This window comes from Zonotrichia albicollis, chromosome 8 (assembly GCF_047830755.1).
Source record: "Zonotrichia albicollis isolate bZonAlb1 chromosome 8, bZonAlb1.hap1, whole genome shotgun sequence".
NCBI lineage: Eukaryota > Metazoa > Chordata > Aves > Passeriformes > Passerellidae > Zonotrichia > Zonotrichia albicollis.
In genome coordinates, this window is record NC_133826.1 from 11,940,930 (window position 1) to 11,957,562 (window position 16,633).

Below are 16,633 nucleotides of genomic sequence, written 5' to 3' on the forward strand. Positions count from 1 at the left end.
GTATTTATGACACAGAGAGAGTGTGAGTTCCTGTCAGCCCAAAACGCCCATGCCTAAAGTAATAAACCATCATGGGTATAGGTAGAGATTAAAATAAAAGAAGAATGAATTGCTCTGGCTTATTATAATACAGATGTGCCATTTACAGAATGTTACATGGAAACACTGAGGTCAGAACTGCTAAAATGAACTTTATCCTAAGTATCTAATTGGTGTTTGGCATATCCAGTGTGTCACCACGAGTCACTCATCTCCCGCTGGGAAATGTGAATGGGTTCACAAGGTCAGATGGATACTATGGGTGAACTGGTTTAATTTTTAGCTTAGATACATGAGAACTACTGTTGTAAAATAAAGAACTAATTTGTGCATGAGATGTTTGATTAAAATGCCAGCACCAGCTGCCTGTAGCACTGAGCAGGCTCTCACTGAAGCTGTGCTCTCGGAACCTCGCACAGCATGCTGGGAACGCTCAGCTGAGCTGACGTGACACAGATCACCACCTCCATCTGTCATCTCCTCTTTCTTCCCCAGTTCAGGAAATACCTCTGCAGGACCTTTAACAAATCACAATCCAGATTTAAACCTCTTTTAAGCAGTTTACTTCAAATTTCATAGTAGTAACACAGCCCTCCAGCACTCTCCCTTGTTTCTGAGCTACTGCTGTCCTTCATTTAGCTGGGAGGAAGAGGATTAAAGGAGAGCAAAAGAAAAAGCAAAGAAAACACCTTTGCCCCATTCTGATGTATTAGATATGCAAGAAAAAAACCAGCTACATGGTTTAACTGGGAGGAAAAGTGGATTTGAGCCCATCAGTTCATTAAAGATAGCATCTTTTCAATCAACAAGAAAGAATATCTTGGGCTTCCATCTATTTTCTTTTTTCCACAGGGATCCTAATCATCTTTCAGTACCTTATCACTACTACGAGCCTCTGGGGCCAGACGAGTGCACAATGTACATTTCCCACGAGCGGGGCCGCAAGGGCAGCCACCACCGCTTCCTCACCGAGAAGCGCGTCTTCGAGAACTGGGCTCGGACATTCGACATCCGCTTCTTCCAGCCCGACTGGGAGCCACAGCCGCTGCCTGGAGCCCAGCCCGAGGCCAGCCCGCTGGCCTGAGCACGGACACACAGACACACAGACCCAGCCCACTGGCCTGAGCACGGACACACGGACACACAGAGCCAGCCCGCTGGCCTGAGCACGGACACAGGGACACACGGACACACAGAGCCAGCCCGCTGGCCTGAGCACGGACACACAGAGCCAGCCACGGCACCTCCCACAGGAGCCTCTGGGCTTTGGGCCCAAGGGCAGCCTGGAGGAGCAGGGTCCCAGGGTGTGCAGCTGGCACAGGCAGGAGCAGCAGGCAGGAATGGCATGGAGGAGCAGCACACACCCCCAGTACTTGCTGTTAAACTGTATGAACCCAGTCTGTCACCTTTTGGGGCCATCTGACGTCCTCTGTGTCTGTGATTCATGAAACACAATCTGAGTGTCATTAAGGGACCTTTAACTCATTATGGCTTTTTTAAGTGCGATGCCACTGAATTTTCATAGTGAAAACTTTCCGTATTTATTTAATGGATGTTTTTATGCAACCTAGGCCAGTATTTTTCTAATTCACAGTTATGTAGTTATCTTTCATAATCTTTTAAATCCAAAATTAATATTGCTGATGGTTTGAAAGGCCTAGCTTTTTATTTATAAAACTTGTTTGAAATATATAATTCTATATGGCATGTAATTAATATTTGATCAAGAAATGTTGGATTTCTTCTAAGAATTTTGGGCTCTGTTCCAGCCTAAAGCCTTTAACAGCAAGAGTGGTCCCATGCGCAGATCCAGCTCACTTTACATTCTAACATCTTATGTTAATAGGAAAATGGTAGTGAAAATTCTGTTTGATATTAATGTGCATTTGCTGCTGTGCTATTGAGCTGCTGTTTTTTAAATAGGGGTGGGAGGAAGGAGGGCAAACAAAATTTATCCACAAAAAGCCAAACCCCCCACTGGCCATGGCAGCAGCTTCTCAGTGAAGACAAGCTAAGGCTGGATGGGTTGTGTTCTGTTTTGCCTCTTGTACTCCTGCAAGAGGCTGCCAGCAACCCCCCTGAGGCAACTGACTACGAAGCAGGCCACAGCTGCTCAGCACAATGTGACCAAATTTCTGGAATGAAGAAGGTAAACTACCAGTACTACAATACCAGTCATGGTAGTCATGGATCACAGCACTGCACCTGCAAAAATCTCTGCTTTCTACTGTCCCAAGATCATCACTGATCTCGGAGATTCTGGATCACACTGAGGCTGGGATGTGAAAAGTGTTCCATGAGTACAAAATTGTCCTCCTGAGAGGAGCAAAGTTAAACTCTGCTTTTTTTTCCATGAAGTCCCTGTATGTGGTGAGTCCCTGCAAGACAAAGGGGAAGGACAATGCTCATGCTGTGTATGGAACCTCACAGGGGGAATTACTGGGTTACATGTGGCTTGTGAATAAAGAAGATTTCAGTTACAGTATTACTTTTCCTTTTGCTTCACAAATATCAAATCTCAATTTTTTTTTAAGTAATCAGTAACTATTGCATGAAACATATCTCAGGTGATGAAAAGTGTCTCTCATTAGACAAGTGCAAAAGCTAGAACAAAGATACTACCTTTAAACACCTAAATCCAAGAAGCTGAACCTCAGAGGTGAGACACAGAACTGGACCAAACACTCATTTAAACCCCCTTATAACCCATGGTCTTCCTCCTTCCAAAACTGGATAGCAATAGCTGCAGCTGCCCCACAGATACAGCTGTCTGGGGATAAAGTGAACTGTCCTGGCAGGGGCCAACTGGTGTCACCTCTGTAACACTGCCTGAACCTGAAGTGCAAGTCTCCAAGAGCCACTGTCCTGCTGCAGCCCTGCCCACTATCAAAAAGTAAGAATCTATAATGTATTTTGCCTTAAAAGCTTTATTTTGGTGTTCTTCCTGGTACACACCACTGAGCTTACAAACTGAATGCCAAGTGCATGTTACCTTTCTCTTGACAGCTGGTGTTTACCTCTCCTTCTTTCACTGATGGTGTTTTATTTCTTCCACTTGATTTCACTGCATTCTATAAAAAACAGAATGGGTTTTGAACTAATGGCAGTTTGAACATTCCTTTCAACATGTGTACTGGGTGTGTATGCAGCATATATTGCCCCAATTGATGAAACCTGTCAAACTGATTTACAGATCGTTTCTAATGTGACTGCAAGACATGGTACAGATCACAGTAGGTCCTCTGATGCTTCTGTCCCTGTTTTATTACTGATACAATAATAAAAAGATCTTTTCATTTTAAACTAGAGCTCTTAGTTTTTCCATCACTCAAGGGCTGCAGGATGTGTATGCTATATGTTTAGCTATGTTACTGTTAAAATCAGATCATTTAAAGATAGAGTACACTGGTCTACTTCCAGTATTCTGTAAAAACACAGAGACTTGCCAGACCCCACTGTGTTCCACAGGCTTGTTCCCTGTCTGCAAGACTGCTCAGTGTCAAGTATATATGGGGAAGCACTAAGAATATGAAGAAAAATGGAATGAAATGTAAGGGCACTAAATCTCCTAAGACAGCCAAGCTAAGCATTGTAACTCATTCCTTGTTCAGTTTCTGTTAATAGCTCTGTGTTCCTGCTACCCTCATACACATATTTTAAACAAAACAAGCCCAAACTCACTTTAGTCTCATCAGCCTCCTGTGAAGTTTCAGCAAGGTCCCCCATCTAATTACAAAAATTATGAAGGAGCATTTTCTAAGTCACACCTGTATATATAAAAAGGAATTTGATGAAGCCAAGGAGACAGCAAGTTTTAAATAGATCACACAGATTTACATGGAACATAAATTGAGTCCAAAAAGCACAAGTTATAAGAGTGCAGAAGAAATGTAAATAACTGTTAAAGCACTGCAATTTTAATTAACAAATCACTGATGTATTTCTCTACAAATGCACAATTTTTGAACTACAGAATCCTCCTGCATTTCAGCCTGATGTAAGGTTTTATGGCCTAGTTATAAACCAAACAGATTTATGACAGAAAATGCTGTCAGCCTAGGGATAAGTAGTACAAACTAGGCACTGCTGCCATTCTCTGCTTTATGCTGTCATCTCATACTCTTCACTATAATTTGATTGATTCATGATCTGCAGAGCATCATTTCACATATTAAAAGCTGTTGCAAAACAGTGTTTACAGATATCAGCAATTCCAAGATCTATGTTAGTTTAGTTCTGAACTCCTTACATACCTGTAGGCTTTTACACTTGCCTTTGTCAGGAGATATTTTTCATCTTGAAGAACTGTAGCTCTTACACCATGATATGTGCAGCTGGAATTGAGAATGATAAAGAAAACATCTCTGCAACTAAGAGCAAAAATTACCACAGCTGCTTTGTGTTCTGTTGGCTCAATGCCGACAGCACCATGGTACAAAGCAAAACCATGATGCACATGGAGAAACCTTCCACCCAAAGTGCTACAGACCTCACAAAGTTAACACTTTATTCTTCATAAGGAAACTGAGGAAAGGAGAGGTTAAAAAATTAAGACCAAGTTACAGCCTTGGAACAAGATTTGGGAGAGATTGGGGGCTGCTGACTGGCAGCCCTGGCTCCATCCAGCAGAACACACAGTGGTACTGCCATGTCCATTCACACAGGCAGGAAAGTGATAAAATCCTTCTGGAGCTGCTTCCCTGGGACTTCCTGCTTCCCTGCTGCATTTTCCAGGCAGATTTCAAAGGAAACTTAAGTGATTTTTACCCAAAATACCTCTAAGTTTGCAAGGAAACAGTAAGATAAAAATAGCTGGAAAAGCATTGGGGAATGGGGTGAGGGGAATCTAAACAGTAAGGAGTGAAATGTGCCTTGTGCCATCTAGCTTTATTCCCCTGGAATATGAAGATCAAACTCAGGCTGGAGCTGACAGAGGAATGTCCTGGCTCAATAGCAATGGCTGTCATGCACAGATTTCTTTGCAGTATTCTGTAAGCTGAATGTAAGTGGCACAAAAACTCTTCCAAAAATGCTGGTAATAATTTCTGTAATGAAAGTTAATTATTTAATCTGATGCAAGGAGACACAATTTCTAATTCAAATTAAAACATAGCTTAGGGGTTAAAAAAAAAATAAGCAGTTGAACAAAGACTACTTGTAAGGCAGCAAAAGGTACAGCAAAACAAAAGGAAGTACAGAAACCTTATAGGTACCAATACCTCTGTCTTCCCTGGACTACCAGTTCATACTGATCACTTTGAACTTCCAGCTGCCTGCTGCAAAGACACACCTTGCATATAACAAACACAGGATTTTGTAAGAAGAAAAAAAATTAGGGACAATCTTGTTTAATAAAAAACTAGCAAATATTCTTTTAAAAAACTGTAGGAAATAGGAAAGGGCAAATGTCTAAGGTGGTGTGAAATTTCTCTGTGCTGAAGCAGAACAATATAAAATTCAAAGACTCTTTTCTAAAATGAGTATCAAATGGCACTGCTTATGCTAAATATCCTTAAAACCACTAGACTGTTAAATGTTTTTCACACTGAAAATCACACCAAAACATGAAATGTCAAATGATGCCCTTTGACCAGCATGTGGGTGGAGATTCAGCATCACAGCAGAAGCAAAGCTGGAGATTTCACCTGGGCCATCTGTGGAACAAACTCCAAGGCGAAGGCAGAGTGGAACCAGGCCCTGAACCAACAGCCCCTGGGAGCTGAGCCCCTTCCAGGGGCCAGTGGAGAGCACAGGGCTGCACTGCACTGCAGGGAGGAGGGGACACTCCCTTTGTCCTGCCTGGCTCTGAAGGCCAGGCCACACCAGAGAAGCTGCACAGAGACCACCAACACAGTGTCCCTGTCTGCTGTGAGTGCTTTCACCAGGAGTTGTCAGGAAAACACAACAGACAGGAAAACTACAGACAACCCCAGCAATCCAGAAAAACAGATGGCAACCTGTGAGAACAAAATCAGGAGTCATAAAGAAGACAGATTAGCTAAGATGTAATGCAGCTTTTGTAAGCAAACCCCTGCCTTGCAAATCTGTTTGGTGTTCTTCAAGGTTTTCTGAAGCAAGGGGACAAAGAGATCCAAGTGATGGATCTGCTTGGAATTCCACAACTAGGTTTGCAAAAAACTTCCAAAGAAGTTACAGTTAACACAGAAAAAAAAAAAAAAGTAAGATCCTCACTCTATGGAACCTTTCTGAACATAGGAAAATAAGGCTAAGAGGATACAGCGTCATCTTAAGGGTACAAGCAGAATTCCACAGGAAAAATGTCACAATATATTTTCCTCTATTTTTCTACGCTGTTCCCTTGGTAGCTACCATGGGAACTAGATGCAGGACACAGGAGCTAGAGTGCATTTAAATAAATAGATAGATGAAAAATATGCAAAAATGTATCCAGTGATCATCACCTTGTACACTAAAGCCCAGTTCCAGCCTTGCCATACTCTCCATGGGAGATCTAACACAGGAACTGCATTCTCATTTTACTGACAGCAATGCCAAAGCACCCAGCACATATGGAGAACAAGACTGCACCCTTTTTAGCAGACACAGAAAGTCATCTTAGTAATTTCATTTCTGAGAACAGGTTTGTCTTATTTAGGACATCTCTAGTGCTATTTAAATCTGCCAGTTTCTTTACACAGCCCAGACAGGTGTTAAGATAACATGAGTAACTTTTAGGACACTAGCTACTTCCTGAAGTACAGGGAAGATAAATGGAGTAATTCATATGTGGCAAGGTATAAAGTTTTAGGATTTTGCTGAGTTAACTTTGGCTGTCAGGTCAGTTGGAGCCTATTATGATCCAAACACAGAGCATGGTGAGAGTCTGTCAATAGCAAAACAAAGGAATTTCTGAAGGGAACCATTTGGTGTGGCTTCATTTAAGGCAAGATCTTAGGTTAGGTTTATGTTTTAACACAAAGACAAAAGAAGTGAACAGATTTATAGCCTATGAGGATATGCTTCCCCATTGCATCCTGGCTGCACACAAGGCCAAAACTGAAAGTGGTTACTGATAATCAGTGGGATTGCCCATTTGTGTTGGAGAAAATTGGAACATTTCCACAACTACATCATTATTTTTTAACTGGCTGTACATGTGTAGATGTGCATTACATGAAACACTGAAAAGCTCTTCCTCATCCCTCCACTGCAAATGATGCTGCAGAGAAGGAGCAGATTAAAGAAACCAGCAACAACAAGTGCAGAAAGCCTTATATATATATGTAAAAAAATATAAACAGGGACCACTCCAGAGAAGGGCATGTAAAAGAACTGCAAAAAATACAAATATACATTTGTATAAAATGTAATACAATATACAATGCAAAAAATACAATATACAAATATACTGATAACCCCAGAGATCCTATTTGCTATTCCATGTGCATTATAAATAGCAACGGAGGTAAGGGGACCCTAAAATCATCACAATTTGAGCCACAATATTTTCAACTACAAACTTAACCTGAACAGGAAAATCAGTACAGAAAAAGTAACTTAAAGAAAATCAAACATAATCTAATATTTAGTGAGGCTCTTTGTTAGTAAATGTCAAAGCATTTGGCAAAGGAAATAAGTACCATTACATTGGAGCTGGATATCAAGGACAGAGCCTCAGTTTAAAATAGTCACTACATGCAGAGCCAGTGGGCCTAGTCAGACATTTAATATAAGAGCATTATTCCAGTAAGTCAGACCAAGAAAGGAAATGTTTGCTATTCCAGATTAGTCAGTTTTGTCACAGGGACTGGTATGACATGCCATGAATCTCCTGAATAAACCACAGCCTGGTGGCCTGGTCTCTGCTGAGCTGTCACCAAAGCCATGTCAACAGCAGTGTGAAAAATGCTGTTACACTGTCCAAACAGTTTGCATCTTATGTGGCTTCTTTGGTTCAAGGGATTGCTGTAAAAAACATCACCAAAATAATGTAGGTAAGTACAATTTGTATATCTATCAAGCCTGTTGGCCAAAGCAGCCAAACTGGCTCAGTACTGGCCAAGGCTTTGGTGTTATTCTCACATAGACCTGAAAAGAAAGAAAGGCAAAAAAGTTAAATCTATAATCTGCATGGGGAAGAAAATATGGCACAATCAAACATTAATAGATATACATCATTGAATGGAAACCTTAAATATTATCAATTTAATCACTAAATCAGGCAGAAATCCTCATTAGGGGAGAAAAAGTAACTCAGTCTTAAAGAACTTGCAAGTGAAATGAGTTCTAAGAAATGCTGATTTCAGACTATGTTATGCAGCCTATGCAAGTTTTCATTACAAAACACAGATACTTTAAAGATACGTTTCCTGAAAGCTTTTTATTTTTAAAAGTTCACAGAAAGAGGGAAAGCAGAAATAAATTAAAGTCATATAATCTTCTATGAGAAACTTTCTCCATTTTTTAAATTCGTCTTTCACCAGTTAAGAAATGCAAAAAACTATTACACTCATTATGGTATAGAAGTGCTGGAGTGATGGTTAAAAAGAATTTTTGTGGCACCTGTGATTCATTTGTGGAATACTGAACAGAAACTTCTGCAGGACAACTATTGGTACTGAGCCCAAACTTTCCTCTCTGTCAGCTGCAGCATGAATTTGATCTTCACATGGTTGAGAAGACACTTTCATTATATACAATGCTTTTTTCTGCAGTTCATAACTTTATGGATAAATTAGTCTCTTGGGTGAAATATTTTATGCTTGTCTCAATCCAAAGGTTAATTAGTCTGGAAGCATGATAAAATTCTACCAGGTCACACAGAGCTCTGTAACAGAAACAGAGCTGAAGATCTGCACATGAGGACACTGATCTTTCTTGCCCCAACCCTCGTCCCGCACTGCACCATATACAAAGGTTGTCTTCTCTCCAGATACCACAGACTCTCTGAAATGCACCATTCTCGCTTTGTGGATTGCCTTCCACTTCATCAAGTTTTTATCAAGTCCAAATAATCCTGACCACATAAAAGCTTTTGACTTCACAATGCAAAGATGGATGAAATCTTCACTATTTACCAGAAACTAGCAGCATCTCAATTCCTCAGCTACACTGAAAGGATAATTAGGGAAGCTTTCAGATCTTTGTATTCCTTCTTTCTCAGAATCCATCAGAGAAGAGAAAGCAGGGGTTCTGTAACATGAAAAAACCCCTTGGTGACATGCTGACAGGATTGCCAGAGCTGCAGACTTCTGCCCTGCCTCTGCTGGTCCTTCCAGTCCCTCTCACAGGAGTACAGTGCAAGACCTCCCTGGCCTTATCACTGCACAAATCCTCTCCACCCAGGATAAATTCACAGCTGAACCTGGCCTTGGCCCCTCTGCAAATCACTGATTTAGTGCAACTCAGCCCTGCTCCAGCAGGCAGTGATGCCCCTCTGAGAGCAGACTGGACCACAAGTTCCATTTACTTCCATGGATGTGGTAGCTGAGAATAAAAATCCCTGACTCTGAAACGAGACTGAAATGGGCTCAGTGTGCAGGCACTCAGCAAGAGAATTAGACCCAGACTGCATTTGCTTTTCTGTAATCAATAACAGATACCAGCTTTCAGGAGGAAAAACCAACTGAAAGAAAAAATCCCTGCACTCTCTAGAAGAGACACAGCATCACTAATGATGTTTGTAAGGATACCTGTGAACAGGCTCTGGTATTGGCTTATGCCAAGAGAACAGCATTTCATCAGAACAGTCATTAAACATGAAAATGCTCTGCTGGAATAGACCAAGAAACACTGATTGTCTTCCCACCTGTCCTGGTTTCTTTCTCCACTCATTTTTTGTAGGAACCTCACTTTTCAGTCTGTAACAGAAGCACAGCTTGGTCACACATTGTGTCAGCCTTTGGGCCTGGTCACAGGCACTCCAGGGGACAGGAGAGCATCTGGCTGTGAGTACAACCCCACTGGGGAGATACTTTTTCTTCATTCAATAATAAAGATGCATTTTAAGATGTGATCCTGAAAGAGAGCTGAAAAACTGAAATGACCAACATCTGTTTTTATCATCCATGAGTGTTCTAAACAATATCTTAAAAGCCCATTGCAGGACCTGCCAGTGCAGTTCCACAGCACAGGATGCAGACATGAATACACTGAGTTTTGCAGGCATGGGCACGCTTAGTTCACAGACCTATCCATGCAGAGTCACACAATGCTGAAATTCAACTCTGCTCAAAAGGTTCCCATGCAAAGAAGCATCAGGAAGCTGCCACCTGGCTTGTCTCCTGGATTCCATCAGAAAGATCATCTGTGCACCTTGGAGGAAGCATCCATACTGCAAAGCACACTTGGCCTGCACAACACAAATGGTTTGTGACTGAGGGTGCCATGGCTGACTCCCAGAGGCCATTCCAAACTGAGCTTGAAGGCCTCCCAGGGAAAATGAAAAGGTTACTAACTTTAAATAAAAAAAATAAATATACAACACACATCTACAGACAATTCTGTGACATTCCTGTACTTGCTTTCAGATTGTAACTGTTCAAGGAACAAAAGCTATCACAGCATAGAAAAGACTATCTCATAGGTGTAGCATAGGCAACTTGATGGTGTCTCAGAATGATCCATTTCAACTCCTCACTTCTGTGCATACAAAAATGTTAAAAATGCCTGAAGCAGAGTTTGCTGCATTCCAGTCAAACTGTTGTTCTCTTCAGTTTAATCACCTTCACATGCATACTTACTGAGTGCCTCTATTCATAAATTGCATTTTAATAACCCACCTAATTGCCTCCTTTTCCCTAAGCAGATAAGCTTTTAAAAAGACAGAATCTTTGGTATCTACTGCTACTGGCAAAATTCAGCTGAGTTCTGTAGATGTTTCTACCACTTCCTGCAAAAGGTGGCTGAAAGAGGGAAAGAGAAAAATTGAATAAGGCCTGAGGAGTGCAAATAAGTGTTACTGCAAATGAAGCAAGGCACAAAACTCTATCAACTTGACTTTGTACACTTTTAAAGTGTGGCAAAACTTGCCTATAAAATAAATATTTGATTAAAATATTTACTACAATTGAAAAAGAGTTGCATTAGGAAAGGAAAGCTAAGCAAATCCTCTAAAGAATTCTGCAGGATTCATTTCTATACTTTTCTACATGGTCTGTGCACAGCAGATTTTACTTGATTCTTGTATTAGAAATTGCTCGGGGGAAAAAAACCCAGTTTTTTGATTTTATGAAAAATCACCATTATATCAGATTTTGGATATGAAGTCATTGCTTTTGAAGGACATTATCCAAAGAAACAACTCCCAAACCCAACACACTGTGAAGAGACCCAGACATCCAGCCCCAGGAATGCTGCTCAGACCCATCCCACAGAGTGTTTCTCTTTCCCTTTAAGTGGCATTGTTTAGCAGGGAGGATCTGTGCACCAGTTATATAAAAGCTTCTGATCAGCACACTGAGAAGACAAGTCCAGTATTATCTACCCCACTTTAGGAATGCTTTAGGTCTAATCCCTACTCCTGGGCCTTAAGCCCCTGCTACTGAAAACAATCCCAGCTCTTCACCAAGAAGTGCCAGGAAGAGGCGGAGTAGGCAAATGTTTACCTTCCCATAATGGATCATTTTGTACCTTCAACATCTCCAAGCCTAAAAATCTTTGGAGATAAAAAAACAAGGCTTTAGTTCTTGAGCTGCACCACAATGCTGTTTTCTCTGCTCTCTGCAAGCCTCAGTGGCTTCTCCTCCCCCTGCCAGGCTCACACAGCTCTGACAGTTCACCTCCTCTCACCTGAGGCTGGGATGCCACAATCAAGCTGGAAGAGAAAAAAAAAGGACAAAATGTTTATGCACTCAGATTTGTATGTGCTGTGCAATAGGAAATGCTCAGAACCATATTCTAAGAAAAAGATACCAACTCTGATACTGTGTGTGATTATAGATAATTCCTAATAACTTTAGAGATATGTGTGTAGTACTTACACCATGACTGTGTCAGGTAAGCTTTATTTTGGTTAAGGAGAGAACAAGTTCCAAAAGCACGGGGCAAAAGCTTCTCCTCACTGACTGATGTATTTCTACACATGCACAGATTTGCTCTTCTCTTCATAAATATCACTATTATACAGACAAAACTCTTCTAGCACACATTCATCAGTAAATGTCCAGGAAGAACACATCAATATGTCAAACCAGAATTTACAAAACACAGGCAACAAAGCACATTTTCTAAGGGCTCAGAAACTACAGAATACAATGGTACAATTTATAATGTTCTTCATCCTGATGCCAGAGCTGATTTTCTTCAGTGCAGAATCCAGTGCACTGACAATTCTGAAAGCATCCAAGTCCATATTATATGCAATGAAAATACATCATCTGTGAAGGGTTTCTAATTGACATGAAGTCTTTTCATGATTTTTTGGCCTTCTTTTTAAGTAGATTCAGCAAAGTCATAATTTTTGTTTTACTTTCTCCAACTCACAGAATTCTAGACTCAGAACTGTCTAAGGTGAAAGGTCTGATCTAATGGTTTTATTTAACAAAAACTAATAATAAAAAGGAAATCAATATATTCCACAGTATTTTTATTTTTATGAAGAAAGCTTTCAATATGCCATGCTAAAGTTTTTATTGACAGACTGGCATCTTAAATAACGTTCTCCACCATGTCCAGTTCTTTAGTAAGAGGTGACATCTTCCAAGATTTACTTCAAAGTATGGCGGAAAGAATTTGCCCATTTACAATCCAGAAGCAACCACAGAAAACATTACTGGGTTTAGTTCCTGCCCTTTTTTAAGTTTAACCAAAAAGAAAAAATGCTCAGAAATGCATTAAAATATGTTTAAATCAAGACAAAATGAAATAACAGTAACACTTTAAAACCATTTTTTAGAATGTTTCCAGGAAAAGGGGCAGAAGAGATGGCTTCAAAAGAACCTTTAGAAGCAAGATGTCAACACAGTGTTTCAACACAACCATAATCCACATGAAGGGAACACAGGAGATACCCAGGAACCCAAAGTAGCAGCCAGTGCAAGTATCTTTTTTGCTCCAGTTCAGAAGACATGTTTCATGTGCTTGATTCCATATGTTTTGAAGAAAACCATGATGATCAATGCCCAGAGTCCTAAAATAAATCCTCCAGGTGGATGCCAGTCCTTTTGTTTTGGTTTCTGGAAAAAAAAAGAGAAAACAAAAAGAAAAACAAAATTTGTAATTAGTTCTCACAATAAGAAGTGCACTGTGTTTATCAACTGCAAAAATATAATCCTTGCAGGAGAACAATACCAATAAGCTGTATTTCTTCCTGAAGTAGAAGCATCTTTGTGATGGATGGGGAGGCTAATGGGAGGCAAGCTGCCACTCAAGCAGGGAGGGTAAGTACCACAAAAAGGCCACTGGAACTGTGCCTGAGACACCACTTTGCCTGTGTGTATTGGTATCGTGGGACGTGTTCCAACTCATTTGTTTTGACAGATTTTCTTGTATTTGGTCTCAGGTGAATACAAGAGAAGAATTCTTTAAGTATGACAAACAGTTCCTACAAGTGAAAATGTGAAAGAGAAAAGAGAGTGTTGTTTTTCCACTACCTGTTTTCTACAGCTGCTTTTGTACTCAGAATTATGTGAATAAACAGGTATCTGACCACATAACAAGTGAAGGCTCATCATTTCAGCAATATCATAAAACTAAATAGGATTGTTTTCAAAGTCAATCACATTTCCCAGGGGCCTCATTGAGTCTAACTGCCTTTCCCTAATGTAGAAATATATTCTGCAATTAAAACTTTTATCCCCCTTCAACAAATTTTTCATCTTCAGTAAAAAGCCATACACTGCAATTGAAGGCCTTTTCTGTCTTACATGTAGCAGCTAGACAAGGTAAAACTTGCCTGTCTTCTTCCTTCCCTTACTAAACCAAAATTCAGACACTCACAGTCAGAGAATAGAGAAATGGATTGTGGAAGGTAAGTGCTGCCATGTACCCCAAGATCTGTCTCTGGGGCTAAAAATAAGGTGACTATATGAATGCAAAATTTTAGTTAAGACTATCGTGACAAAAATACCAGAATTATAGTATTTAGAAGTGTAACAGTCCCTCAGGCCTGTGCCTGCTCTTGCCCTCAGCAGGTATGTTTTACAGGTCTCCCAGGCAGACAGGGATGATTTACTATTACGATAATAAATACTGAAGCGCTTGCTGAGATTTTTATTCCTGCCTTGCTGGAAGATTTGCACCATTTTGTCCTTGTGCAGAACGGGACGCAAGAGGCACAGACCTTTTTGGGTTTGTTGCATTTAAGTCAAATTTAAAATTCTCTTTCTGCCAAGTGAATAACTGTTACAAAAGATTTTGCTGTTTTAATTTCAGCATCAATCCACCCAGAGAAGCTTGCTGTTCTCTGCTAAATGTACCAGGGAGGCTGGTGAACTTTAATGAAAGAAGGAACAGTTTGCAGTGTCTGTTCTTTCAAAACAGCTTTCCTATCAACACAAAAACAATGTTTGTTGACTGCTCAGCTCCCCTTTATAAACCACACATTTTTAGCTTTAGAATTTTTCTGTAAGTGCTGCAATTTCTGCTGTGCCTGCAATTAAAAAGTAGAACAAATAGTCACATCACCTGAGACACCCAAAGAACTTGGCAGTCTGAAATATTAATGATTTTACTCTGATACAGGAATCACAAAACCAGCATTATAATTTACATCAACCACAACAAAGCCAAAGATGTGAGCAGAGCAGGTGTCTCTGTATGCAGAGCACTGAGCTCCCCGAGCAGCTGCAGCGTGTGCTGTTGGTGATCTGCCACCTTGCTGACATTCACAACTGCACATCTCCACACAAACATCTCTGAAAATCAGCTCTGCCTGCTCAAAAGGCTGCCAGCACACCTCGCTTCTGAGAGTAACAGCACATGACACTTCTCCACACAAAGGGACTTTCTTGTTTAAATCTTCCTAATTAACCTGTAACTTCATATGCATATTGCAGTGCCTGTTCCATCAATCTCTTTGTACTATCAATCTTTCCCTTCTTGGATCTCAGACAAGTATCTTACCACAAAGTGGCACCTGACCCTTCAAGACAAATGACTTCAATTTGCAGCCAGTGACACTAAAAGCCTCTCTTTCCTATTTTGTATAGAACACGTAATTTAATTTCTTTAAAGAATTTATATGAATAAATATTTATAAGGTGATCTATGAGTATGGTTTTACATTTTGTCATGTCTTGTACTGAAGTTTCCACGGAATTGTGCAAGGGAAGAGAGGCCAGTGCAGCAGTGGCTCTGCACTGGGAAATCAAGGACATATATATAGTCACTTTAAAGTCAGGGGATGCAATGTTAAAATGTAAAGGATTAAAATCATGAAGGCATGACGAAAATTATATGAGGCTGTACAAGAGCTACATACTCAGTAATCTTAAAAATAAATTATCCTAATAAGAAAGATTTACAGACCCAGAAACTGAAATATACACATAAATATTATACCACAATAAAAGGGCAAAAATATTCAACTGCGTTGAATATCTGTAAGTCAATATCTCTAAATGGTTAATTGAGCACAAAATCATACTGAAATAGGCCAGTATTTTCCATGAGGACATCAAAACCTTATGAATATCTAAAATGGGATTACACAGATTCACATTTAAATCCACAAAGTATACCTACAAGAGCTGAAATACCTAATTTCGATTAAATTAACTTGCTCATAGATTCCCAAGAGAGTTCACCACTAAATTAAAATATAATTAGTTGTCAAACTAACAAGTTCATCTTTCTAAAATCCTAACAAATACAACACAGAAAGCATCAATAACAAAACTCTGGCTAGGTGGGCACGTCAGCTCAGCAGCAAGGAGTGCTGGAGTTCCTTTACAGAAAGCTGCTCTTGGCACCTGTGTATGGCCCCATCTGCATGGGACATGGAGCCACTGCCCCATGCCCTGTGCCAGCCAGCTGTGCTTGTCACATGGGTTATGGGGTATGGGTTATGGATATGGGGTATGGGTTATGGGGTGGGATGAATGCCCTCCCAGAAACACACGAGTGCCTCACCCATACTGCTGCAGAAGCTGCTGTGACTGTTCTGTGTAGGCAAAAGGGGAAGAGTCACAGAGGTTTCTCTAATGGGAAAGACTATTAGAGTAAGAAAGAATTCATTTTAACAGCAAATGAAAATCCTTTTTAGATCCACATACTGGAAAAAGGTTTAGAAAAGCCAGAATTTCTTTCTATGCTTATACCAGTTCTGTGGCCACAAGCCTAGATAAACTATCTCTTTATATCAATTTTAGGATTGATCAGATAGCATTAATGTAAGTAAATTTTTTCACAGATTCTGAAAAAAAAGTCAGTAGTTCTCCTATGACTATTGCCTAGTTCAGAGTCTTATTTCAGCAGATTTCTGTGAGCTCCAGGCAATTTTTACATGTCAGGCATTTTCTCACTTGCAAGAAAATGCTAAGTGGACCAAAACCATGTTAAATGTCATAGTAGTTTGATCTGCAATTTATTATCTATCACTATTATGTTTCAAATTGATGTGAGAATGTGTACTACAGACTGGATGCACTACCTACAGATGACACAAAACTTGTTCATATTTGGGACTGCTCTG

The 16,633-nt window shown here is 40.2% G+C and overlaps 2 protein-coding genes across 4 annotated transcripts in view; one reads left to right on the top strand and one right to left on the bottom strand.

Annotated features, from left to right (window-relative positions):
- Window positions 1-3,347, top strand: part of ST6GALNAC5 (ST6 N-acetylgalactosaminide alpha-2,6-sialyltransferase 5) — a 67,466-nt gene extending 64,119 nt beyond the window's left edge. For 2 of the 3 annotated variants that reach the window (XM_005482163.3, XM_026790459.2), the window contains exon 5: window positions 892-3,347. In XM_005482163.3, coding sequence (XP_005482220.1) covers window positions 892-1,123 — 232 coding nt within the window. In that variant the 3' untranslated portion in view covers window positions 1,124-3,347. The remainder of the gene's footprint in view (window positions 1-891) is intronic. The other variant, XR_012581289.1, reaches the window with a different exon arrangement.
- The window catches only part of PIGK (phosphatidylinositol glycan anchor biosynthesis class K), a 73,164-nt gene continuing 58,496 nt past the window's right edge, over window positions 1,966-16,633 (bottom strand). The window contains exon 11 of the mRNA XM_005482162.4: window positions 1,966-13,175. Coding sequence (XP_005482219.2) covers window positions 13,059-13,175 — 117 coding nt within the window. The 3' untranslated portion in view covers window positions 1,966-13,058. The remainder of the gene's footprint in view (window positions 13,176-16,633) is intronic.